Source organism: Chelon labrosus, assembly GCF_963514085.1.
Source record: "Chelon labrosus genome assembly, chromosome: 1".
Taxonomy (NCBI): domain Eukaryota; kingdom Metazoa; phylum Chordata; class Actinopteri; order Mugiliformes; family Mugilidae; genus Chelon; species Chelon labrosus.
This window is the reverse complement of record NC_140337.1, coordinates 8521675-8547290: the sequence shown is the minus strand read 5'-3', so window position 1 is coordinate 8547290 and position 25616 is coordinate 8521675. Positions and strand designations below refer to the sequence as shown.

The following is a 25616-nucleotide window of genomic DNA, read 5'->3' as shown; positions in this document are numbered from 1 at the left end:
CGTAAACATTTTCAGTAATTTGATTTTGTACCTCCTCTAAGCTGAAGAGAACTCCTCCGATTGGCGCTCCAAAAGCAACAGACACCCCAGCAGCCGACGCAGCAGAGAGAACCTGAGAGGGCAAAACAAACACACCTCAGCTGATTATGACATGCACTTCCAAACAACTAAATCATTACCATAAATGAATTAATGCTTAAATACAAGGATAATGAGCATATCTCACCTCTCGTTTCTTGGCCTCGTTCTTGCTGTACTTGGGGAAGAGGTAAGAGAAGATGTTCCCACAGCAGCAGGCCACGTGGACCAGGGGGCCCTCCTTCCCCAGGCTGAGGCCAGACGCCACAGCCAACACCAGAGTGATGGTCTTGATCATCAGGGTCCACTTGCCCAGGTATCCCCGGATGATAAACCCACTCAGGATGGTCTTGATCTGGAGAGGAGAGCGGCGAGTAGGAAGGTTAAACTGAAACTGAGCTGCAAGGAGGGGTTTGGTTCCTACTGTACATGGATCAGAGAGGAAACATCTTCACAGCAGGGTAAGGCTTTGTGGAGATGTTTACCCGACAGAACCTCACAGAGAGAAATAAAAAAGAAAGTATCAATTAATTGTCTCTTATTAGGAGAAAAATGTTTTGTGAAGGAACGTTGGTCTGGAGTTGCTCCGTTGGGAACCGATTACGCTCCAGGAACGATCTGCCGGGCCAATCAAATTGTTTGGGCGGGCTATATGTGGTGATGGAAAAAATTAATTCAAATGGCTAAATTATCATATTCATAGTCGGATAAGAACACGATGCCTGAATTGTGCTCTTTTCTTACATTTACTATTAAACTTGTCTGAGATTTAGTCATGTTTAACACATCAACACATTCTTCTATTCAAACAGTTTCAAGTGGTCTTCTCAGGTGCCCTTTCTTCTATTCTGTTGTAAACATACTCAAAGTCACCCACTAACACCGGCTTTGCTCTCCTCTAGCAGCTTTTATGTTCCCATGGCAACTAAAAGGACATCTCTTTCAAAGCTCTGAGCACTCACCTTGAAATAGCTTTTTCATAGCAAACCTTTCACATCTCAACCGCTACCCACTGAATTAACAGCTCTAAAGCACTCTGAGACTTTATAGTCCACTGAGAGTGGATCCCTGAAAGTGCACACAACCAATTAGGCCACTTCCACGGCGTGTTTGAGGGCGCTGCAGAGAATTCTACACTTTTTTTTCTGTATTATTTGATGTGCTGCTCTGGGACATTCACAGCAAATCGATCAGAGGTTGAGAAAACAGAAGATAAATAGTCTGGAGAAATCCCAGAAAGACAAACTCCTCACTCAGACACAGGAAAAAAAATCTGTCAAAGTTTGGGCTTATGTCACTGAAAGAAAGATGTGATCTTTCACTGGAGGAAGATGTTTGGCAAAAATACGATGCCGTTTCAAAGTTTCCGGAAAGAACGGCAATGTATCTTTAAGAAAAGGTTTCAAAATGGACCGTTACTAAAAGGTGTCAACCATACATTTGAAGAAGGGATTTACAAAAGCGAAAACATTTTCCTCACCTCGGGTATCCCTGAGCCGCAGGCGTATGGAGCAAACACCTTGACCAGACAGACGGCCAGAAAAGCAAAGGACAGAGCCCAGTAGATGTACATGAAGTAGTTCATGATGTAGGAGCCAGGACCCTGCAGAGAGGAGGAGCAGGAGAAATCAAAATCCAGTGTGTGGACGCCTGAGACAGCGTCAACTACTCCACAGTAAGAAGTGAATTATCTCTGAAAACATTCTTCTTTATCCACTGCTTTCTGCTACAACAAGCTGAAGTCTTGTTCTTTAACACTCAAACCCATAAACAGTAAAATGACTTTTAGGGTGGTCCAGGTAAATGAAAATAAATCAACACATTTTTGATGGTTAGATGTTAGCGATAAATTCAGACAAAAGTTTGGGGATCTACTACATGGTTGGGGAGCCAGAAAGTGAGTAGTGGCTACACTTATTTAGTAATACAGTGATCCATTTAGTTAAATGTTCGGGGAAAAAAGCTTTCATATGCCTGCGCTAATCTACCTCAGCCTGCCCCAGTATTAGCTCAGCCCAGCTATTCCACTGAGGACACTTGTCCCTCTCAGCGAAGGTGGTCTCATTGGAGGTCCAGCAGCACTGCTCGTGGTTGAACCACATGGCGCTCAGGCACACGCCCTCCTTCAGGTCGTTCAACCAGTCAGCAGCAATGTCAATCAGGCCAGCCAAAGCACCTGGCAGGAGGAAGGGACCAGGAAGGAAGGGAGGGGCAAGGAAGTGAAGGCAGGGAGGACATAGAAAGAGAAAGGTGTTTGTTGGTACATCTTGGTAGTTATACTACCACGTGTTTTATGAACCTCCGCTTGTTACAGGCTTATTTAAAGAGACTGGAGAAATACAAAATAAAACCTGATAAACCACCTCCAATATCTGTTAAGTATCTGCGTGCTAATTCTGACTAGAATCATGCTCTCTAAGGCAAAGTCCTCACCTGGTATTAACATACGTCCAAAACAGTCAGATCATAAGTACGCTCTAAGTACAAAATGTGTCTCCAAATGCATCTTGAGCCACCACATTTCAGTTTTGCTCTGTATGTGAATAAACTCCATCATCTTTTGGGACACAGCTGCTGCCTCTAATGAATCTCTACCTACTCTTGTTTCAGAACAATGAACACCGCTCTTCGTTGTGTGTCCATCCAGACATGGGGATCAGGGGTCGCGTTAACCAAATATTTTCCGTCATCGACCGTATTTTTAAAACAGTGACGGAAAAATCTGAAGGCCATCTGTCATTTTGACAGATTGCAATTCACACCCCTGACCACTTGGTGGCGAGTGACGTCATTAATTGGCTTTTGTCTCTAATTACAGTTTGCGTTCCAAACATCGCAGAACTTTTGGCAGTACACCATTTCCTGGTACACCGATTATACTAATGCACACGTCAGAGCTTGGCTAACCATAACAAATAAATATGCAATATATATGTATATATGTCTATGCGGCTAACGGCTAGCAAAATGGAGGACTCGGATGAAAGCACGTTGCTAGGACTGATGGAAGGCAAATTTTATTTTAAAAAACTACCTGATGGAAACCTCGATAAAAGCAGAGTTTTGTGCAGATTGTGCAAAAAAAAAAAAGTTTGCATACCATCAAAGCACAACAACCCTACGCTGCCATCTAAGAGCTGTTAGCGATAGCAGTCCCGGTCCGAGTACGGACAAGACGTCTTTTCTGGCGATCGTTATGAAAAACACATTGTGTGTTATATTCTGAATGAATGAGGCAAAACTCTGCTTGTGTTTTCACAGCGCTAAAATAATGTGGTCGCAAACGGCCCAGACCATCTCCAAATACAGTCTGAGCAATTTGAACTGCAAATGCATCCCCGATGTGCGTTCACACCTGTACGGAAACTGGTCATTTGTGATCAGATCACTCAGGACATGTTAAATGCTAGGGCTGAATAGGGACTAAGGCTCAACCTGCAAAAACTTAAAATAGATGGTTTCATAACCCTGAAGGAGAGGCTTTAATCAGTACAAAGGCTCTGCAGACTCATTTTAGGATAAATAAAACTACAGATTTTGTTTGAAACAATTGAAATCCTTAATTTCACCAGTGAGGCTGACATGTTCCAGATCAAATTAGCCTTTAAGGTGCTTTTAGGCTGAATAATGCCAATCTGTACCCCAGACAATTCATGAGTGGAGAACAGTAAACTCAACTGGTATGTTCTGAAAATATCTCCCCCTCTGAAAACTGGATCTTTCCTTCTTTTCATTAGCAAGTCAGCAGCTTGATACAAAGGCTTGTTGATGTTCCCTCTTTTAATAGTCATAAAGACATAAATAATTGAGGCTTAGAGAAATCGGCTCTGTCTGGTGAAGCTCCGCAGGAGGGACCGCATGCTTATGAATGGTGGGCAACAGACAGAGAGAGAACAGGAGACAGAGTGAGCGTGAGCTGCCTGAGGCGAAGCATGTGAGAGTCACCAGCAGAGCAGATAACAGCTGAGTGCGTCTGTGTTTTTGTACGTATGTGCGTGTGTGTGTGTGTTACCTGATGCCAAACCAGTGAGCGTGACCACCAGCCAGCCAGACCAGGCATCGTACAGGCTCTTGGTGAACTCCCATGCTGACTCCTTTTTCTTACTGTTGATCTGTGCATGGAAAAAAAAGTCTTTAAGAAATGTTTCATTAACTGAACATACAGTAATGGAAGTAGGTCAAAGGTTTCTAACTATCGAATGACAAGTCATTCAACAATCTAGTCTGGTGGCAGCATTTCCATTGTTGTTTCAATAAAACGGCCGATTATCACATTTCCTGTACGGCAGGTAAGACCAGGTTACCAGGTAAAATATTTAAATAACATTGGAATAAATTCTCAGAGCTGTTGCTTCCTGTGCTATAACACTTGGTAGGGTGCTATAAAACTGAGTCAATATTTGAACAAAAGTGTTGACAGAGGGAGGTTGAATCAGAGACAGGGAAATGAAGGGCCGAAGGCCGACAGTTTATTGTGCGTCCATCACGTTCTACGAGTGGTGAAAACATAAAATATATCTAGGCAGTGGATATTTGTAATGTGTGAGGAGTTTCTTTATTTTAATCTAGAAAAAACAGTGGTTGTCTCAAATAATTAAAAAAAATAATAATTTTAAACCAGTGACATTTGATATTGTTTTGTTTGGCTTTTCTGCTTGCGAGCTTTTCCTGCGTATGAGTGGTGTTAGTTTCTTCCTCTGTTAAAAGTGCTGATTCAGTCAACACAATTCTGTTTGTGTGACCTACACAAACTGTTGCTGCTGCACAGGAAGTGTGTAACACAATGCTTCCTGTGCAGCAGAGGATATTTTTTGCTGACACTGGCTAGATAAAGTCACAAGAAAATAAATCTGTTGAGTGCTGTGGATTAGTTTGAATCACTTCATAGAAAGAAAACCGTCCATATTTTGTTTACTAGAGACTTCCTGTACACTTAAAACCATAGACTGTATAAATATGGACAACAAGTATGTTGTCCATAATCAGAATCAGAATACTTTATTAATCCTTCAAGTTCCCACGTCCTTGCATTGGTCAAACTGAAGCTATTTTTGCTGGGATACGGGCAGCGCCATCTTGCGACTTTGGAGCCAGAGCCTGCACAGTACGGTCTGAGCCACGATATCGATGACCGAACCACACTTCCACCAAATGCACTCGCGTTTTCATTTAATTAATACTGCACTCTGCTCTATCTCCACCAGTTGCAACATTTTTTTAAATTTTCTTTTATAACTCTCACAGTCCCACGGGACCGCTTTACAGCACGGTTGGCATGGCAGCTGGTGGTCAACATTAAGTCACATCCTGTTTCCATAGCATCAAATAACTAACTAAAACCAAACGTATCCATAATCTAGGGCTGCTGGGCAATAAAACGATAACGATATCTATCGCGATAGACATGTGATCAATATCAATAGAAAATACGTTCGACAGAATGTTCGATAATTTCACATGAACTCCGTTAGAGCAAAATAGGAAGAAAACTCTGAGCCAGAACTGCGTCATTCTGGGGGATGTAGGCAGAGGAAGGGCTTTAGCCTCTCGATCTATCACGGCCCAGCTAAGCCAGGTTGGTGGCATCAACAACAACAACAACAAAAAGAACGGCGTGGAGTGAAAGGAGAATATGAGTGTGACAGCGCGAGAGGAAATTGTAGATAAAAAGGGAAAGGTCACGTCACCAGTTTGGCAATATTTTGGTTATTTTCTGCAAACTTGGTGACGAGTGAGCGTATTAATTGGCTCTTGTCTCTCTTGATTAGTAGTGTAAGAGTCGGTTGAGTTTCGTTTATCTGCCAGCGGAGTGAGTGGCTGCTGACTTTCGGTTGAGCAGGGATCCACAAGCAGCGGTTATGAGTCGGTTAAGTTTCGTTTCTCTGCGTATTGTGCGTAAGAGAGCGAGTGTCTGAGTGCCTTAGTTTGCAAGTGGTCAAGTTGGGTAGTACGTTTTGTTTCTCTGCCGAGTGAGATGAAGATGTTTGAATTGTGCCGTTTATTGATTATATATCAATCAAACGTGGTAGGACTCAAGAATCATGAATCTAGAGTCTCAGCTGATGATTCTTGAGTCGTCTTTGATGGCTGGTTATATGAGCTGAATCTTTTTTTCCACTGCTACTGAATATTAATTAAAAATGACTTTTAATTACTTGAACATGCATCAACCTTATATTAACTACTTAAAATGACAGAAACCATCTTGAAAAAATAAATTTTTGATGTGTACTTCAGTGTTTTAGTTCGGCGCAAGTCCCATCCACTAACATGGAGGGGGTGGAGCTTATGACCTATACTGCAGCCAGTCACCAGGGGGAGCTCTACTTGCTTTGGCTTCAGTTTTAAGGAGCAGTTCCGACGTCCATATATTTATGCAGCCTATGCTCAAAACCAACTACTGGCAGACCCGCTATCGAAGTTAGCTTCTTTAAGGCGTCCTTGTATTTTAAGTATACTTTAAAAGGTGTAACATTGCTCTCTGCGCCCTCACCTTCCGGTGTCTCTCGCGATCCTTGCACTTCTCACGGACCCAATCTATGGTGTGGAAATCGTCGTAGGTCCCCACACCTGGAATGGGCTCCTCTAGGAAGTCCAGCAGGTGGGTGGTGCTACTCGGGGCCCCGCCTCCGTTAGACATGGCGTAGTTAGACGCTGAGGAGACAAAACAGGGAGTAATGAGCAAAAAAATTAGCAAAATTCCATAATTCTATTTCCACAAAAACAGTGAGATTCATTTTTTAATTATCACAATATATAGCTCATCCTTTTAAAAGTATAAGCTAGTTTCTCAGTAGGCCTCAGTGTACATGCGAAAATCACCACAGGTATTTATTCTGAAGTAATGTCTGATGTAATATCTGTACTATTTGTTTTTTATTTGATTAAATAATGCGCATCTGGAAAAATATGCATCTTGGCACAAAAGACTAATGTCGGTAAATTATTCAGATGATAAAATGATATCTAATCGATGCTTACAACAAGGACAGACATACTGTATTTTGGCCATGCTGCTCTGCCGTTCATCTGATACTTAACGATACAGAAAAGGAAAAGAGCTCCTTCACAGTGTTTCTTGCAGCTGGCTGCACATTAGAACTAAACCACCTCAGTAATCCAGCCCACTGGAAACACTGCAGAGCTAACTGCACAGTCACCACTGAGATTTAATGAGACCGCTGGAAACAAAGTCCATCATCTGCTGAAACATTTTACAGAGTAAACCCAGCTGAAATGCCTGGTGGAAATCTTTATCTATCAATAATCACACCTACACTGGATGCTTAGGGTGAAGTAAGAAGCACGTATGCATTGTAGCAAAGCAGCAGATTCTCTCTGCAGGTCTGAGGTGCAGATCAGTAGGTGTGGGTGGACGCTTGACATTTTGCCACAACTTTGCTTGGGTCCTTGTCCACTTGGAAGACCTATTTGCGACTAAACTCCAACTTCCTAGCAGCTGTCTTGAGATGTTGCTTCAATTTATCCACATTTTCTTCCTTCCTCATGATGCCATCTGTTTCCTGAGGTAGACCAGTCCCTCCTGCAGCAAAGCAACCTGAGAACACGATGCTGCCACCCATCATGCTTCACGGATGGGACGGTGTCGACTTGCAAGACACCACATATTTCCATCAGACATAACGATAGTCATCATGACCAAAGAGTTCTGTTTTTGTTTCATCAGACAAGTTCCAGAGCAGTGGCTCGTTGTTAATAAGAAATCAGTTTTAATGAGTTTTAAAAAACTCCCAACTTTGACTGTAACCTTTAAAAAGGCCAGCTCAGCGACTACAACTCAAACCTGTTTCTGTAAAAAACCAAGCTGGTTATTTCTAAGAATTCAAGTACATGACATTTTAATAACATTTGTGGCATTTCTCAGAGCCCTAAATATGCTCTATTTTTACAAACTCTTTCACCCTGCTCTATCGACAACAGACTGCAGAACGATGCCACCACTTAGAGACCACATAACCATGTAGAGTCAGTGAGAAATGACTATGTTATAGCATTTATTAAATGATGAAGAAACAAAAAAGAAAGAAAACATTGTCCACTGCCCTTTTCATACATTCAGTACACTGACTAGAACTGCCGAGCATCAGTGGTTAAGTCTGATATGTTCTGCATGGATGCACAGACTAAACAGAAGAGGCTAACATCAAAACATACTGACTCATATCTACACACAAACACACACAGACACACAGGGTGAAGAAAAGCAGCCAGGGGGCTGGTTCTCTCTCCATCTTATCTGAAAAACACCACTGCCATTTTGCTTTGGCGACGGAAGTTGGAGGATGAGAATTTTCTTTCCATTAAAGCAACGGCAACGATACGACCTGTGGGATGATTAAAAATCCTTCCACATCATCCTCGTAATGCAGGAAGTAATGCAATTCTGCTAGCTTTAAAAAGCACTGCGCCATGTTTAATCTGCCCCAAAGCCTGTTTGATAAATGAGGGAAACCATCCTCTGACATTTGAAAATTTCTAAGCCTCCTACTCCTGATGTCACAAATATTCATCTACAAAGGCAGTATTGTCCCACTGAGATGAAATGAAAAAAGCTCCAGATAAACACAAATTGCTGTCAGTCTAAATACTAAAGTGGAGCCTTACATGTTCAACTGGTTTCTGCTCCTTGTGCACAATCGAAGACATCAGATTAATTCATATGGAGTAATTGCTGTGCTTGTTGGTTGCAGTCAGGTTGACAAATACAATAAGACAGCTCAAAGAGCTGTAGGGTACGTTCAATGAGGAAATTACAAAAGAGACAAAAGATAAGACCTGGTATTTTTTGCTAACTTTTAGAGTAACGGAGCCAAAAGGAACAGTTTCACAAAACATTTCTACATGCATTGAGGGGCTCTGCTGGGTGTGGTATCAATGCTGCGAGGTGAACATTTCAACTGACAGAGCTGAGAAACTAAATATTGCCCGATGGTGTTCCTCTTCAAATATCTATAGTGCACAGTAGAAAGCACATTTAAGTTTCATCTCCACTTCCTCTGCCACTATCATTCATTCATTCATTCACTGAGGTGTGACCTCACATCACCCAGGTACGCTGAATTCCTCAGCATCGTGTGATGAGACACTGTTGGCAGCAGAGGCGATTACTGAGGGTTTAACAGATCCTAGAGAACAGATGATACAACTTTAGAATAAAACCTTAGAGCTGCAGTAGGACGGTTAGTTTCTGAGGGGCGCTCTCACACCACATCAACCGAGTCGACAACGGTTAGAGAGAAAGTCTCAGCCCGCTTGCAATCACACGGATTCAACCTAGTCTACTATTTATACGCTTACACTGTAATTGTATAACCAAGCAGCACACTTGATGTCCCAATCAAGGTTAAGCTAAGTTGAAGCAGAGGCTACGGCGACAATGCAGAGACCTACGCAGAGCCTAGTGCTGTAACTGACGTACATCTTGCCAGAAATGCAACTACGCGACGCATAGCGAAGGGCTGTGATTGGTCCGCTTGGTAATAGCGTGTTTCCGCTTTCGTATTTCCAACTGCTTCTCCATCTCCGAATTGATTGGTCTGGATCAAAAAAATCTGTAAGGTTAACTGAGGAGGTTTGGAGATTTGGAGACATTTCTATGACTCGTGTTCTCCAAAATTCGGTCAAAATTTAATCGAAAGCTTCAGTTGCCATCGTTGAAAGTGAAGCAGGAAGTGGAAAGTGAAGCAGGAAGTAACCCGACTGGCAAAAAAGACACAGCGCCGACGAGCATTTGGGTGGCTCAAGCCAGTCATTTTGAAACTGCCTGGATCAGCCCTGATACATCCTTAGTTGTACACCTCAAGAGCACATCTCCTCCTTCTGAGATACCTGGCAGCAGCAGTGAGACTTCTCAGTATATACGCTACACATACCATAGATGCTCGATCAAACTGAACATGTTGTTCATGCACAGAACACTAGTACATGAACCACAGAACAGCAATAAATGCCAGTTCCCACAATTGCTACGGATTATGACCAATCACTAAACTGTTTGCAAGCACGTTGGGTTGACAGCGGGTCAGAACTTTGTCTCGATTGCCCTCTGAATATAAACCGAAACATCGTTAAATGCAACGTTGCGACATATTGTCCACATTCCAGTCCACATTATATACTTTCACCCACGTTTTTAATCCCCTGTGAACAACTGGGACAGGGCCGTGACTATAAAACAAAGGTTTGTTCATAGCTGTTAACCCTCTGTGACCAGCATTAAACATAAAAACCCTCTGAAGGTTTTGAGTGGGGCTGTAAAACAGGTCATAAAATGACATCAACACATCTGCATGATTTTCCTACTAACACTTACTCAACTACAACATCCGTACTACCACTAATAAAGGTCATGATGGAGGCCGTAGACGGAGCTACTTATTAGCTCATATAACTCCCTTTGATGCTTGATGCAACGTGGGAGCGGAGAAATAAGTCAAAATTCCATTGGCAAGAATTTCACTAAGACTCAGGGACAACGTGATCAAGAGTATCTTTCATCTGACTAGGCAATCTATATCCTGTGTGGCAAAGAGAAAAGAGAAGTGAGTGTATTGTAGCTGTTGCGGAGTCAGCAGCAGTAGGGGGGGGCTGACAATTTTACTCTACAGTTAAATTCCAAAGCAGATGGTGACAGTGAATGAAGGGGAGCTGGGATGAAGATGATGACTCAGTTGTTGACCCAACAACAGCAACCTGATACAGAGATCTGGGTTTAGTTTTGTAAAGGACTGATATCTGACATTGCCTCTGCTGTCAATGAACCAAATGCAATTTTAAATAAATAACCATTGATTATAGTACACTGTATATTTTCCTGTTTCCTTTAAGCCATCTAGTTTTACATCTGGATAGTAAACACAAGCGAGCGACTAAGGACCAACAATCTTTACACAACATCTCTTGAAAAAATTTAGTTTAAACACCGATCAGCAGAAGTTGGTTTCAGTTGAACGCCCTGTAGCTACAGCAACCACAGCTGACACAGTTCAAATTTAGTCAACATTAGGCCTTCCTCAATAAAGAGTACGGAAAGATTGAACTCAAAAGAATGGACGGATGCAGGATACGCTTAATTAACCTTTTTGGACAACATGGTCAGATTGCACTTTAATAAAACAGTAGCGGTGAGATGAAGTCAGAACATATTTCTGTTCTCTCTCATATTTGTATCTGCACTAACAAAAAAAAAAAGAAAAATTATTAAATTCAGATTTGAAAATTACTTTGAAGGGACCGGAGTTTCAGTTTCTGTTGTCAAGTCAAAGAGAATCAAAAAGTTATGAGGTTGTAACAGGCCTTTCAAAAGCATTGACAAAAGGAAATGGTGGCATTAATGACTTTGCAGACCATCTTAAGGGGTGTACACATGGGAAGAGACTAGCAAATGATTTGGTGACAACCAATAAGTGCTACTAATGCAGTTGATTGACACAAAGAAAAAGCTCCACAAATAATTTACAGTACAACACCGTGCATAACTTTGGTTCACCCACCAACTTCACCAAGGTGACAGCGAGCTAGGATCGTCCGGTGAACCCAGATGGAGCAGCTAGCTCTGTCCATGGACAAACACAGCTGACATAAACAAACGTCAGTCTGACAAACGCAGTTAATTTTGGCCAGTTATCTCACTCTAATGATGACAGAAAAAATTCTCCTGAAGGACACATATAATAAGATAAATGCTCCGTAAGCTTCAACAGAGAGGTAAAATCCCAACGATCCAAGCTTCATTACTGTTCATCGTGGAACCACTGTAGATAATTTATGAGATAGTGGAACTAACCCAGTTGAAGAGTGGCAGAATATTCACGAAAAAATAAATGAATAAAAAGCACATCCTGACACCAACATTGCAGTGTCAGTCTATGACGACAACATATGACCAAGACTTCTGCTTCAGAATGAACGTATGTTATTTGGAAAGGAACATTTTCAGCTGCTATAAAGAAAACCACAAATATGTCTGATGAGATAAACCAGAAAAGCCCATCCTGATGACGCTGCGCTATTAGAGACCCCTAAATTGAATCAGAAGCACAGAGCCAAGTGATAGTGACGCCGCAGAAAACAGAACCCGAAATCTACGTCGCCAGCATCATGCTTTTACGGTTCAGCTGTCAAGTCGACGAAATGCCTTTTCTCTCACACACACACATAAAAATATGGCTTCGGTTTCATTCTGTGCATCACTACGGTGATGCTGCGGTTCTGTTTTGACTGCATCAGGGCAAAAAGCCACGTCAGTGCGCACACTTCTCTAAATGAACAGCGTCTGATACAACTACGGTCAATGAAGTCAGAAATGACCATCAGGCAGTCGCTTGGTGAATTACTCCATGTTTACTTCTCTGCATTCCTCTCTTAGGCCTACCTTGGTACTGTTGAGTAAATCAGATCAGAAAGGTTTAGAGGCAACTGGGTAGGACACCCTGGATCAGCAGGGCTGGAGTAGAGTTAGCCTGCTCAGCCATCATGTGACCAGCATCATAAACTGACCCCGACAACCTCATTACAGCCCAAAGAGCCCTGCTGGTGAATGACGCCGGCATGCTGACCAGACGGGTGGATTCCCCGCTGGTGGATAAATGGATCGGAGTCCAAAAAGACAGAGGACTCCAAACTTTTACACAACTTCCCCTTGTTTGTTTACACATGCTGGTATTTGAGACAAGGCCAGTGTGTTCAAGGTAAATGAACTGAAGGTGAACAAATTCATGTTTTGCAATACACTCAGTATTGTGTTCTGTTATTTAGTTATATGAGGACACATTGTATATCAAAAAATGTGTCTGCATTAAAGTGTCTGTTTGCATAGTGGAAAATATCCAGATATGTGACTACCACAAAAACTGAAGACTCTAAAACTGTATGTCTGCAAATAAAGTAAACGCATAGAGACGTTTGCAGACTGAAGCCTTTGTATAAAGTGAATGCAGGCATCAGGGGATGTGTCCTTAACTCACCAGGGGTCTTTTGTCTAAGCTCACTCACCGCAAAAATCTAACAAGGCCTGGAGGAACCAAGAGACGCACACCCATAAATGGGAGGAAAACTCCCTAAAGGCCACACGTTGTAAGAACCTAAAATTGTTATATAAAACTGATGATAATTTGGCAACAACCTGTCCCCTAGGGAGCCTGTTATATGTGATGTGCAGTGACATCCTGAGTCTCACCAACAGGTGTCCTCACTCTGCAGGAAGATGGTGAAATCCTCCAAAAAGACAGCTTAGATATATAAATGCCCTGCTAATGCATGTTTGTCTTTCTGCGTGGACATTAAAATGGATGCCCATGAGGTTCTCTTACGTCGTTGCTGCTGCTCACAGGCCCAAACTCAAGCCCCCACATCAAATAAAATCTATCTCATTATCTTGAGCTGACGTGCACACACTGCGGGTTAATCAACAACAGAGATGGTGGAATGAGCCGGCCAGATAGCTCCTGTCGTTAGTAATGGCAGCTACTAATCCACACTGGCTCTCCGGTTTCCATGCCTGACTAGCAGCAGAGGAGGAGGAGGCAGCGTTTGTTTAGCCCTGCACTGCCATATGGTTACATGCACTCGTTGCACAAGAAGAAGGAGGCCGGTGATCACAGCACCAAGAGGGAATAAGAGGGAAGGGGGAGAGAGACAAGAGGGGACGTGGCGTACCTCTTTTAGGCATCTCCTGCAGGGGGATGGTGTCCCCTCCCCCGTCGTAGGGCAAATAGGGGTCGGCTGCTGCGTCCTCCTCCTCCATGTTGACAGTTTAGACGGAGGCTAAGCTAAACTAGGCTAGGCTTCACTACGCTCTGCTTGCTGCGTGTCTCACTGTCGCTGCCATGTTTACCGGAGGAAGACAAGCGAGGCTGTGTTAGTGAGAAAGAGTGTGTGTGTGTGTGGTGTGTGTGTGCGTAAGCGCACAATCCTCTCTCTCTCTCTCCCTCCCCTTTCTTTCTTGCTCACCCTCCACTGCAGCAGCTGACTGCTAGAGCTGATGTCGTCATCACACACACACTCACGTCTCCATCTTTGTGAGGACCTTCCACTGACATAATGCATTCCCTATGCCCTAAACGTAAATGTAACATTTACAACTGAAAAACCGTGCTTAACATGTTTTAAAATGTCTTAAAAAGTTGTGGGGCCCAGAAAGGTGGCCCCTCAAAGACAACATGTCCCCACAACATTAGTATTCTACAAGGGTTTGGTCCCCACGACCTAATAAAAACAAGAATACACACACACAGCGAAAGACGATCACACCAGGCCGGTCAGTCCTCCCTGCCTCGTTGCTAGGGGAGATCAGTCAGCCCTGCCTGAATGGGAGAGACCATAGTGCAGGTCACACGGTGTGTATGTGTGTGTTTGGGAGGGGTGAGCTCTAAAATGGAATATACCATTGTGAGCAATGCAGGGGTGGTCAAAGTAAGGAAATTTACTAGACTGATCCATATTAAGTACAACAGACTGAGAGAAGCTATCAATAAAACATTAATTAGCAACAAATTTGATGAGTCAATAAGGACGAAATAATTTTTCCCAGAAAAAAATACCAAAAATTAGCTTGAGCCTCTCAAATGCCTTGAAATTTTGACTGGTGATTGTGTAAAACCAGAAGATTTGTGTAGTATTTTCTGGCATTATATAGATCTCAGCAGTATTAGCAGATTCATCAGTTTAAAAGAGGAATATGAGATGGGGTTATATATGCATTAGGCGTCTAATCCACATTAAGAATATTTTTAAAAAAATCATTAATTATTTTGAATAAAATTATATTTCTTCTGTTTTTAAGTTTAATCTTATCTTAGAATTAATCAATAACTATTCCAGTGAGTTGAATACAGTCAGGCAGACTTTAAATTTACAATACAAGTTGCTTTTTCACTAGCATGCCTAGTTGATTTTTTGAATAAAATCAGTACAAGTGCTGCCTTGCCTCCAACATGCAAGGACAAAACTATAAAACTTTGCTGGTGGCTGTAACATAATTGCATGTTTACAGATTTATAATCCCTCAGTCAGAGAAGCCGATTTCACAGTTAAATCCAAAAGTGAGCACAGTCACTGCCTTTCAAAGGTGTTTTGTAAACTTGACGTAGTTAAGTGTTATTGTATGAAACACAAAAGCTTAGTCAGGTTCCTCCAAATCCTTTGCGGTTCCAACGTTACAAGGGGATTCTGAGATTTTCAACCAACCTTAGACCTTCGTGTCCCCTTACCTTTCTGGCAGGGCTTCTGTTGCTAAGCAGCAGCACAGGTGATATTGGCCATAGTTTGCCAACTCCCTCCTCAGGAATTCCCAGTGAGCACGTCCAAACAGCAAATCCTCAACAACATCACGTCAACACATCAAGTTTTTGTAAAATCCATTTTCCGGTCAAGGACCATAGTTTTTCAACTCAGTGCTGTCTTCATCTCCGGTACTTCATCTGAACCAACAAAAAATTGAGAACAAAACTCACAGGCACTATACAGAGTGAATCAGCCCCTTGGTGACACTGCAGTCTTAGCCCTGAGGAAGGCTTGACAGTTTTCTCTGAACCCACCCCTCACCACTACGTAAAAATAGCACAGAGGCAGGCAGCACACCAACTTCAAGGAAGGATATTCACCCAGAGACTTCCTGAAACACTCACTCACACCGGTTGGCAGCAAAACTGGTTCATGGGAATGTTGTTGTACATACATTATGCAGAAATCAAGAATGACGAGACAGGTAGGTGCAGCCCCGGATATAGAGTAGTACAAGTATGGCAGAGCAAATAATGCCTGATTGTTGCAATATTAGTTACGATAATACTCTGTCTGCAGTAGTAGTGACAGTGTCAGTGGTGGAAAGTTAGGGTTACTCTATGCTTTCACCTTTTGAAGGCTGAAATGGATGCCATTATGACATGCATAAACTCACACACGGTACATAAATGTAACCTCTACTACCTCTGCAGATAAAACAATATGGCACAAACACAAATCATAAAATATAAAACCCCAAAGAAAGTAGCACCTAATAAAATGACATTATAATGCCATTTTAAAATACAACTAATAATTTGGGTACTACATTCAGCAAGTAGCTCAAATAACAAAGAGTCTGGTTTTATCTTTCTGTAAACACAGTATATCGCCACTTCCGACGTGTATGGAATTTCCAAACACTGCATTCATTCAGTACATATCTTGGTCAGTGAAACAAAAGATCAAGATTGATGATGTGTTTATGTAAAAGCTGATTTTTGTGTCACAATCAGTATTGACTGTGTAAATATTGATCAGACCAACACTCTTGGTTGCTAGTGTGCGGATGAAGCTAGGTATTTAGCCATCACTGTTATATTTAAAGTTGTACACTGTGTTTTTTAGTAGCAAAACATTTGTGGAATTTTGTGTCATATGTCAATTAACTGTCACATTAATCAGTCACTCCAATAGGTCACCACCTTAGTCGCGCCATGTCAAAGTTGAGATTACTTTTACTTGGTACCTGCCCACATCACATTGCCACTGTTTTTTTGCCAATCATCCCCACAACTCTCTATATTTTATTAACATTCAATGGTTTCTTGTCACCACATCACTGCTAGACTCTTCCTGTGTGTACTCCTCTTAGTCAGTCTAGACACAAAAGCTGTTATACTCTTGATTGTTGAGCAATTCTGTCAAAGCAAAGCCTTTATTTATACTTGAGTGTGCTCTAAACTGGTAGAGTTGGTCTATAATATTGTAGTTCTTAGTGGTGCTTCAAAGTACAAATAAATGTTGTCAAAGGATTAAAATCCATGCAGTGGCGTGGCATGAAAAGGTAAGTACTACAAGTACTTGAAGTTAATAGTTGTACCACAGAAAAGGAAGATTACAGTCAAACAAGCGCAGAGAAAACCTCACTGTTCTCTCTGTCTTGAATCCAATGAAAACAACAGATTCCAACTATCCAATTCAAACAGGAAAAACTATTTATCCCTTGAATAAATGCACTCACCAACTACAAAGCTCATTGTGCATTCAAAGAGCAGCCACTTTAGTGCGTAGGGATTCTAACTGAAGACGAAATGTTCATATTTGAAGAGTCAAGCTCTGCCGGCACCTCTGACCCGATCCTCAGCATGTGCATTTTCTGTTTGACCAGCTGCAAGTCAAAGCTAGAAGAGAGTCCGCAAATTTACTCCGACAAGGAGGAGCAAACAGGAAGCGTCAGGTCAGATGATGCTGATGGTACAGATACTACTGTAGAGCGCTCACGAGGCACTGAATGAAAGACAAAACTGGTGATTGTGCTGAAAATGATAGGCATGAGTAGAATTATGTAACATGGCTAAAATCACCTGCAGCAGTTTCACTGTGAATGAAAGGTAATGACTGTAACCTACCATCTAACTTTATGCATCCTGAGTAACTCACACCACAATTCAGTCATTTATCAGAGCATTTTTGACAGGGAAAAAATCCATGTATGCAAAGAGACAGAAAGTAGGGGAAACAACAACCAAGGCCAAAGGAGGCACATGAGTAGTAGTGACGCCGCAAGGCAAACTGCAGGAAACAGGAAGCCATTCAAGAGGTGATCAGCTCGAGATGCTCGATAGAAACAGTACAGTGATATATAAAGAGTGGAAAAGAAATGGTGACAAATCAGGAAACAAAAAATATGAAAACATGCAAAGTTCAGTGGCAGTTATGAACAAAACGATGAGTAACATGTGCAAAACAACCAAACAAATGGCAGTACGTAACAAAAACCAAACCTTACAAATGGTTATAAAGCCATTAATTAACTAATGGTTAAACAAATTTACAAGTGCACAGACTAAGTTGGTTACAAATAAGTGAGCTTGGCTCTCTTTAAACTCATTCCCTCAAAGGTAAATAACACTTTTTATAACCATTTGTAAGGCTGTAAAGGTCAGACTGTGATGATGGATGGACGGATGGAAGGCAGAAGGCTTCTCCAGGGTTTGACAGATCACCTAAAGCAGCTGATGGGGATGGACGGAGGCGAGGAGCCGAAAGACAGCAGCACACATAAGCAGACACACACTTGATGCATCTTCAGCAGCAGTTTTGCTTGGCCGAGAGTGAACCACAAGATAACTTCCACTTTGGATCTGAAGAAGATGCAACAGAAAGGATGGGGCACGATGGGAAGCTCACTGAGAGTTCAAGGAGAAGTCCTACGAAAGTTCACCAAGCTTGGGATATGGAGGGGAAGCTCAAGACGTTCAGACCAATCAAACTGCTTGCGGGGGACTTGGAGGCATCCCATAATCCCTACCTGGGGAGGCAGCGTCCCCATCCAGCAGGTTGTCGTCCTCGGTGGTGTGAAAGTCCATGATGACGCCGGCTCCATCAAGCAGCTCCTCGTCGCTGCTGGCGCTGGCGATGCTGTTGTAGCTGTTCCTGCAGTAGCCTCTGTGGTACAGCTGCTCCGACTCCATTTAGCAACGCGCCGGTACCCTGGATGATAAGGGGGGAGGAGGGGAGTGGTGGAGATATACATACTGTGTTGTGAGGAGGCTAGGTTACAGAGTCTACAAAGTGAAGGGAGTCTATCAGGTAGAAAGACGAGCAGGCAGGCGTTGTTAACATGCATGTTAAGAGAACTCCCTAGCGAAGGTGTCAAACCTTTATAGTCCAGAAACTCCACAACACAACAGACAAACAAGGTCTGGAACTAGTTCTCAGATCATCGTTCAACTTTCAATACTGCAAGGTCACACAGCCCTTCATTTTATCCAACTATTAGGAAACCCAAATAGCAAAGGTACCCGCAAAGCTGACAAGGTTCATCTTAAGAAACTTTTTTCATCCACAATACAGGTTTATCCATCTTTTATCTTTATTTTTATTAAGGGATATTTCGATTGTAGACAAGGCAGCACACAGACAAATAGCTGCAACTAACCTTGAAAGGTAAGAGATGCAGTTTGACAGAAATACTGGAAAAGTGTTCGGTGATGGAGGGTAAACTAAAACAAAAGATGAGAGGGACGGATACGGCCATTAGGCAGCAGGATGAACGTGGAGTATTGCGGCTGATGAGAAGACTTAATTCCAAAGATGAGGCAGCATGACTGATGACAAATACTTCAATACCAGACCAGAGAGGCAGGAAGCAGTAGGAAAACAGATTTAATTGTCGAATTCAGATCATCGATTAAATTAGCATTACCTTTGATGTCATGTCATTTGGAAATCACCCCCTATATGTAGCACTCTGTGTTTGAATCTACCGACATTATCCTTGGATTTGACATCAAGGCTTTGTGTCCACTCCGCCACATGTCGGAGGTAATTATTGTACACCACTAAACCATTAGTTTTGCAATTTTGAAATAATAATAGAAAATATATTATAAAAAATAATACTGATCCCGCAAGAAAATTCCCAACTGCTCCACCTTGGCCTGATGAGATGAAAGCAAAACGCATCAATAAATAAAATCCAATGCATTAATATGTGCCGCATGTTATCCATCCCATCACTGTTCAAGACTTTATCAAATATTATACTATTCCTATGGCCTATAGATGGGTCTCCATGCACCCAAACTGCTTTCAACGTGTTTATTCGAAAAGAAAACGAAAGAGGCAGGACAAAGATGCAGAAAAAGAAAAATATGGTCGATAATGTGCTGTGTAATTTATACTTTACAAATTAAAGACAAGGCCAGTTCGCATGAAGATCGCAGTTGTTCGAACGGATATCGTTTTGGCTCACAACTTGGGATCATATTAGTTAAATTGATCTCCAGGTGAAATACTCCTGGGTAAATTTAGGTGCTGCTTAGGGTCTGGAGTTGCAGTTAATAACTGAAAATAAAATGTCAAATGCTACAAAAATATTTATAATCCTTTAATTACTATGTCTAAATTCTCTCTGGTAATACTGAACATAGCTGATATTAAGCTTAGCTATTGCTTTCTATTTTTTGTTTCTTAATTTGTTTCTTCCGTTCACATAATGCTTGCTAAAATTTTAGATCAAGATATTTGGCAGGGATGATGTAATAATCCAAAAACCTTTGTGCGCTGTACAGCTAAGTGACATATTTATAGACAGAGATTAAAAGGGACATGCTCACTATGACGGCGGGATGATCATGACTATATTCCTGATGGAGTCAAGAGAGCAAGCGACACACAGAACCGTCATTTGCTCTCAAATCTCGCCCCCATGAGGAAAATAGGGGAACTACACCCCGTGACTCAGAAAGCGACATGACCTAGAATGATCCTGGCTGCACACAATGACGGTCCAGTGACGCCTGAAAATAAAAGATAAGCTTGTGATATGAATAGCAGTATCAGCCACGAGACATGATGAGTCACCAAGTAATAATGAAAAAGAGAGACAGAGGAGCCCAGCTGATCTTTATGAATCCTTCAGTGCCTGACAGGTGACTCCTTATTCCTGATATCTTTGTGAAAGCACACCTAGGCGTAATAGGTTTCTTAGCTCCCTCCATGCTCCCTCCCTTGCTCTTGATTTGTGTGTGTGCGCTGTGTGAGGCATGGCACACCCAGAATCAGACCAGGACTGTTGCTGTTCTGACACTGATGTCACCTCTGTCTGAACACTACAGCCAATGGCCAGCTTGTACAATAGTTCTTCACTGGCGTAAAAGGAAATAATTCTTCAGTAGGTGGCAGTAGTCTGTTTTTGTCATTCACCAAAAGAGCTACTATTAGCTAGGAGGCTAGGATTAGCTAGGAAGAGCTACAAAACATCATACAGATCTGGCCTCTCCTGAATCATGTTGATCAGCAGTGCCCTTTGAACTTAGTTTTGTTTACTTCCAGTTCTCTTCTTGTGCACGGATTTGCTAATTTGAACAGGAAATCACAGTGATCCGTCTCACTGACCACTTCCACTGCCAGTTCAACATGTTGGTTTAGCTGAAAAGTCAGGGGCAGGGGTCAAACTATTGTCGACAGTGTGGTACACCAGGGAGAACCTAGGGCTCACTGATGCTCACTGACAGCCCAAGACAGGAAAATGGCTGATTGTCAGCTTGTCATCGCATACTCACTTCTTTTTTTTTTTTGAACTTTATTGCCCATATAAAACTTTGCAGGCAATTTAAGCATTACAAATCAATGCGAACACACACAAAACTAAAAAAAAAAAAAAAAAAAAAAAAGGTTCACCTTGTAATACATCACATTCAACACATATTGGTTACATATTCACACAGTATGTCTACAGTATTTAGTACAGTATTAGTGTAAGTTCATGCCTAGAATGACTGGGGTCCATCGTCTTATGAACAGCGATACTTTCAACTGTAATATAGCTGTCATATTTTCCATTATATGAACTTGTTTAACTTTTTCTATCCATTGATCTTTTGTAGGGGCACAGGGCTGCATCCAATTAACAGTGATCATTTTTTTGGCAGTCATTAGCAAAATATGTAACATGTAACATTGGTCCTTAGAAAGCAAGTCCTCAGGTACTTTCTCCAGTATAAAAATTAAAGGGTCCAGTGGGATATCAATCCCAAAAATGTTGTCTAATTCTTCTTTAATGTCTTTCCAGTATGTCTGTATCACCGAACAGTCCCAGAATATGTGGGTATGATCACCCACCATGCCACAGTTCCTCCAGCAAACATTGGGGGCATTGTTTTTAAACCTTGCCACCTTAAGGGGTGTTCTAAAGATTCTCAGTTTCATCTTCCAGTCAAATTCTTTCCACATCTGACTTCCAATCCCTTTATGACTCGCTATACATATATTTTCCCAGGTATCATCATCTATCATTGTATTGAGTTCTAATTCCCATTCACTCTTAATATGATAGGTGTTATCTGATGTGTCTTTCAGTAGACTTTTATAGATACGTGATACCTGATGCTTTGTTGATACCAACTGTTGGGAAACATGTATAAAGTACCTTTCAACCTCTGTTGGATCTCTCTTAAGACTATCCCAGTCTGTGTGCTTAGTGAGGTAGTGTCGTATTTGTAAATATCTATACAAGTCATTTGGGGGCAAGTCAAATTTCTCTTGGAGTTGCGAAAATGATCGTAGTGTGTTGTTTTCAAACAACTGGCTAACAATGACCAGGCCCTTTTCCGCCCATCTTCTATACGCTAAGTCTGTCAAGGATGGGAGAAAATCGAGGTTTCCAAGAATGGGCAATGCCCTTGACAGAGGCAAAGACCCTTTTAATTGCTTCTGTACACTGTTCCAGACCTTTAATGTGTGTTTGACCCAGATATTATTTATTTTTATCTTCCTCTGAGTCTGCTGACTAAGAAAGGGAAGAGTAGATAGTGATATCCCTGTCAACGAGTTCTGTTCAATAGATACCCATCCAGTTTCCTCATCTTTGGTCATCCATACCACTATAGTTCTAAGTTGGGCTGCCCAGTAATACATTTTGAGATTAGGTAAACCCAGGCCCCCCTTTTCTTTACTAGCCATCAATATTTTTAGGCGTATTCTTGGTCTCTTATTTTGCCAAATAAATGTTGATATACGTTTTTCAAGAAGCTTTAGTGCCGATTGTGGAACCTGAATTGGCAGAGATTGAAATAAGAATAGGAGTCTAGGTAGAATATTCATTCTTACGGACTCTATTCGGCCAAAAAGAGACAGAGGCAGCACGTCCCATCTACTTATGTCTTGGTTGATCTCTTTGACTAGCTTGTTATAATTAGAGGAGTAAAGCTGTACTGGTTTTGGTGTCAGGATGACCCCTAGATATCTAAATCCCTGCCCGGATCTCCTAAAGGATACCAATCCATCTAATTGCTGGGGCCATTGGCCACTTATCATCATTGCTTCTGATTTGTTGGTATTAACCTTATATCCTGACACTTCACTATATTTATTTAGGACATTCAAGAGTTCAGGGATAGAATCCATGGGGCGTTCTATGAATAACAAAATATCATCCGCAAATAGAGCTATTTTGTGTTGAATCATTCCCTCATCAGGAATGCCCAGTATGAGTGGATTTGACCTTATTAATTCCGCCAGTGGTTCTATGCTTAAAGCAAATAAACAGGGAGACAAAGAGTCTCCCTGGCGAGTGCCGCGTCCCAATGGAAAAAAGTTAGAGCAGTGGCCATTCACTCTAACTCTAGATTTGGGTTCTTTATAAAATAGACATATCCAGTTAATAAGAGTATCATTAAAGCCCATGCACCTAAGAGTCTGTTGTAGGAAAGACCAATCAACCCTATCAAATGCCTTCTCAGCATCTAAGCTGAGAAGCATTGAAGGGGTGGTCCTCCTAGCTGCAATGGATTGCAGATTTAGTGCCCTCCTGATGTTGTCCGAGCCTTCTGTGGGCTGTGTTAGAATTTCCTCACTATCTGGGCTTTTGATTTTATGAACTGTCCTATTACTTTGTGCTTTCCGTAGTTGAAAGGCCAATAGACGGCTTGCTTTGTTCCCCATTTCGTAGTATTTCCTATTTATGAATCTCAAAGCTCCCTCTGTTTTGTAAGTTAGTAGGTCATCCAGTGTTTTTCTTGTCTCTTTCAGTGTATCCAATACTTCTTTTTTCTTAGATTGCTGATGTTCTGTTTCTAATTGCTTGATTTTTTTCTCTAGCTCATTCTGCTCACTTAACCTTTGCTTTTTCAATATAGAGGAAATGGCAATAATACAGCCCCTCATCACAGCCTTAGACCCCTCCCACAGGATTGTTGGAGAGATGGTATCATCCTCATTTATCTTAAAATAATGTGTTAATTCCTTGTGTATTTCTTGTTTAATCAAGTCATTACTTAACAATGAAACATTAAGTCTCCAGTACTTAAATGATTTTGTTTGCCCTATGTTTATCTTTAAGGTGACTGGAGCATGGTCTGATATGGTAATTGGCTCTATATTACACTCAGTGACCCTATAAAGATCCGGACCTGGCATTAGCAGCATGTCCAACCTAGAGTAGCTGCCATGTACCTGTGACATAAAAGTAAAGTCCTTCTCTTTGGGGTGTAAGCGCCGCCATACATCTACCAAGCCAAGTTCACTCATCATCGCCTGTAATGTAGAGGACTTTCTAGATAGTGGGCCCACTCCTGCAGGTAGCCTGTCCATATTTTGTCTAAGCACACAATTGAAATCCCCTCCTATTAACACCACTCCTTCCATTGTGTCTGCCAATAAAGTTGCTATGTCTTTGAAAAAGACAGCAGTGTCCTCGTTTGGAGCATATAGATTGAGTAGAGTTACTTTTGTGCCACTAATATCTCCCTTTACAAGAACATATCTACCATTTTTATCTCTGTGTCTGTATGATTGAAGTATACTGATTTATTAAAGAGGATGGCCACGCCTCGTTTTCTGCCGTTTTCGAAAGAAGAACTGAATACCAGATCCACCCATTCTCTTCTAAGTTTTAAATGCTCTTTTTCTGACAGATGAGTTTCTTGGAGCATGGCTATAGAACATTGTAATTTCTTGAGTTGGCTCAGTATTTTTTTCCTTTTAACTGGATTCCCTAATCCCTTTACATTATAACTAATACAGTTTAAACTGTTCATGCCTATCCTTATGCTTTCTTATTAGGGATGCAAATTATCGAGTAATTCATTAATCGATAGTTGTTTCATCTTATCGATCGATGATCGATTAATTGATAAGCGGCAATTTTTCTGAGAGGCTGAATTTCCCTCTGAATAGGTTCTATCTACAGAATATGTTTGATATGCTACCAAAATGTTATTCCCTGCCCTCAAGTAAGGTCAGAATAAATCTTTAATTAATTATAAAATAATTAGTATAGTAACACAAACTACAGCTAATCTGCACAAAAAATTATATTTTAAATGAATAGCTTATAAATAGAACAATTATACACTGACTTGTAACCAAAACAGTCACAAGAAACAGTGAAGCAATTACATGACTTGTGTTAAAAATATACTTGGTGATGCATGATGTCCACTTCATTGGACACATGGTTAAATGTATTTTTCTACATATTGGAAGTAAAAATTTCATATTCCAAACGGATAATATGCTTCCTTAGATGTTACTGTATATCATCATATTTATTTTTTTTTTTTACCTATGTGGTTCTTCAAGAATAGAAGCTTTGACAGGATATACCAGCAGTGGTCGGCACGGATGGCTTTTTAGCGGCCACGTTGGATTCAGAGGAAGTTTACTTGCAGTTACACCGACTCACCACTGAAAAGACCTTAATGGAGTAGGGCAGCAGAGAGCACTCTAGAGGCTGATATGCAGTTCCACCGTAGAAACCACTGCATTAAAGAGAAAATTACTTTTTAGTAGCTGTCCACTGTCGTGACCGCTATGCACGAGAGGGCTAATTAAAGATTTATTCTGAGCTTACTTGAGGGCAGGGAATAACATTTTGGTAGCATATCAAACATATTCTGAACCACTCGCTGTTTGTAGCACGGCTGAATGTGACATATTTAGGTGGTAATTTAACGAAGTTGTGGAGTTGTTGTACTTTAAAATACTTCCACATATTGTGCATTTGGCGTCGTTGTCGTCATTGACCAACTTTTGCCCTCTTCATCCTGTCAGTGTACCGCTTCTCG

The 25616-nt window shown here is 41.5% G+C and overlaps 1 protein-coding gene across 8 annotated transcripts in view; it reads right to left on the bottom strand.

The window, feature by feature from the left end:
- The window catches only part of clcn3 (chloride channel 3), a 43467-nt gene that overhangs the window by 10808 nt on the left and 7043 nt on the right, over positions 1 to 25616 (bottom strand). For 3 of the 8 annotated variants that reach the window (XM_084544769.1, XM_084544774.1, XM_084544775.1), the window contains exons 2-8: positions 18356 to 18537; positions 6572 to 6732; positions 4091 to 4190; positions 2067 to 2254; positions 1559 to 1681; positions 227 to 433; positions 32 to 112 (exon numbers count right to left, since the gene is read on the bottom strand). In XM_084544769.1, the coding sequence (XP_084400895.1) occupies positions 32 to 112; positions 227 to 433; positions 1559 to 1681; positions 2067 to 2254; positions 4091 to 4190; positions 6572 to 6732; positions 18356 to 18518 (1023 nt within the window). In that variant the 5' untranslated portion in view covers positions 18519 to 18537. Of the gene's footprint in view, positions 1 to 31; positions 113 to 226; positions 434 to 1558; positions 1682 to 2066; positions 2255 to 4090; positions 4191 to 6571; positions 6733 to 13755; positions 14004 to 15308; positions 18300 to 18355; positions 18538 to 25616 lie in introns of those variants that run through there. The other 5 variants (XM_084544770.1, XM_084544776.1, XM_084544772.1 and 2 more) reach the window with 4 other exon arrangements.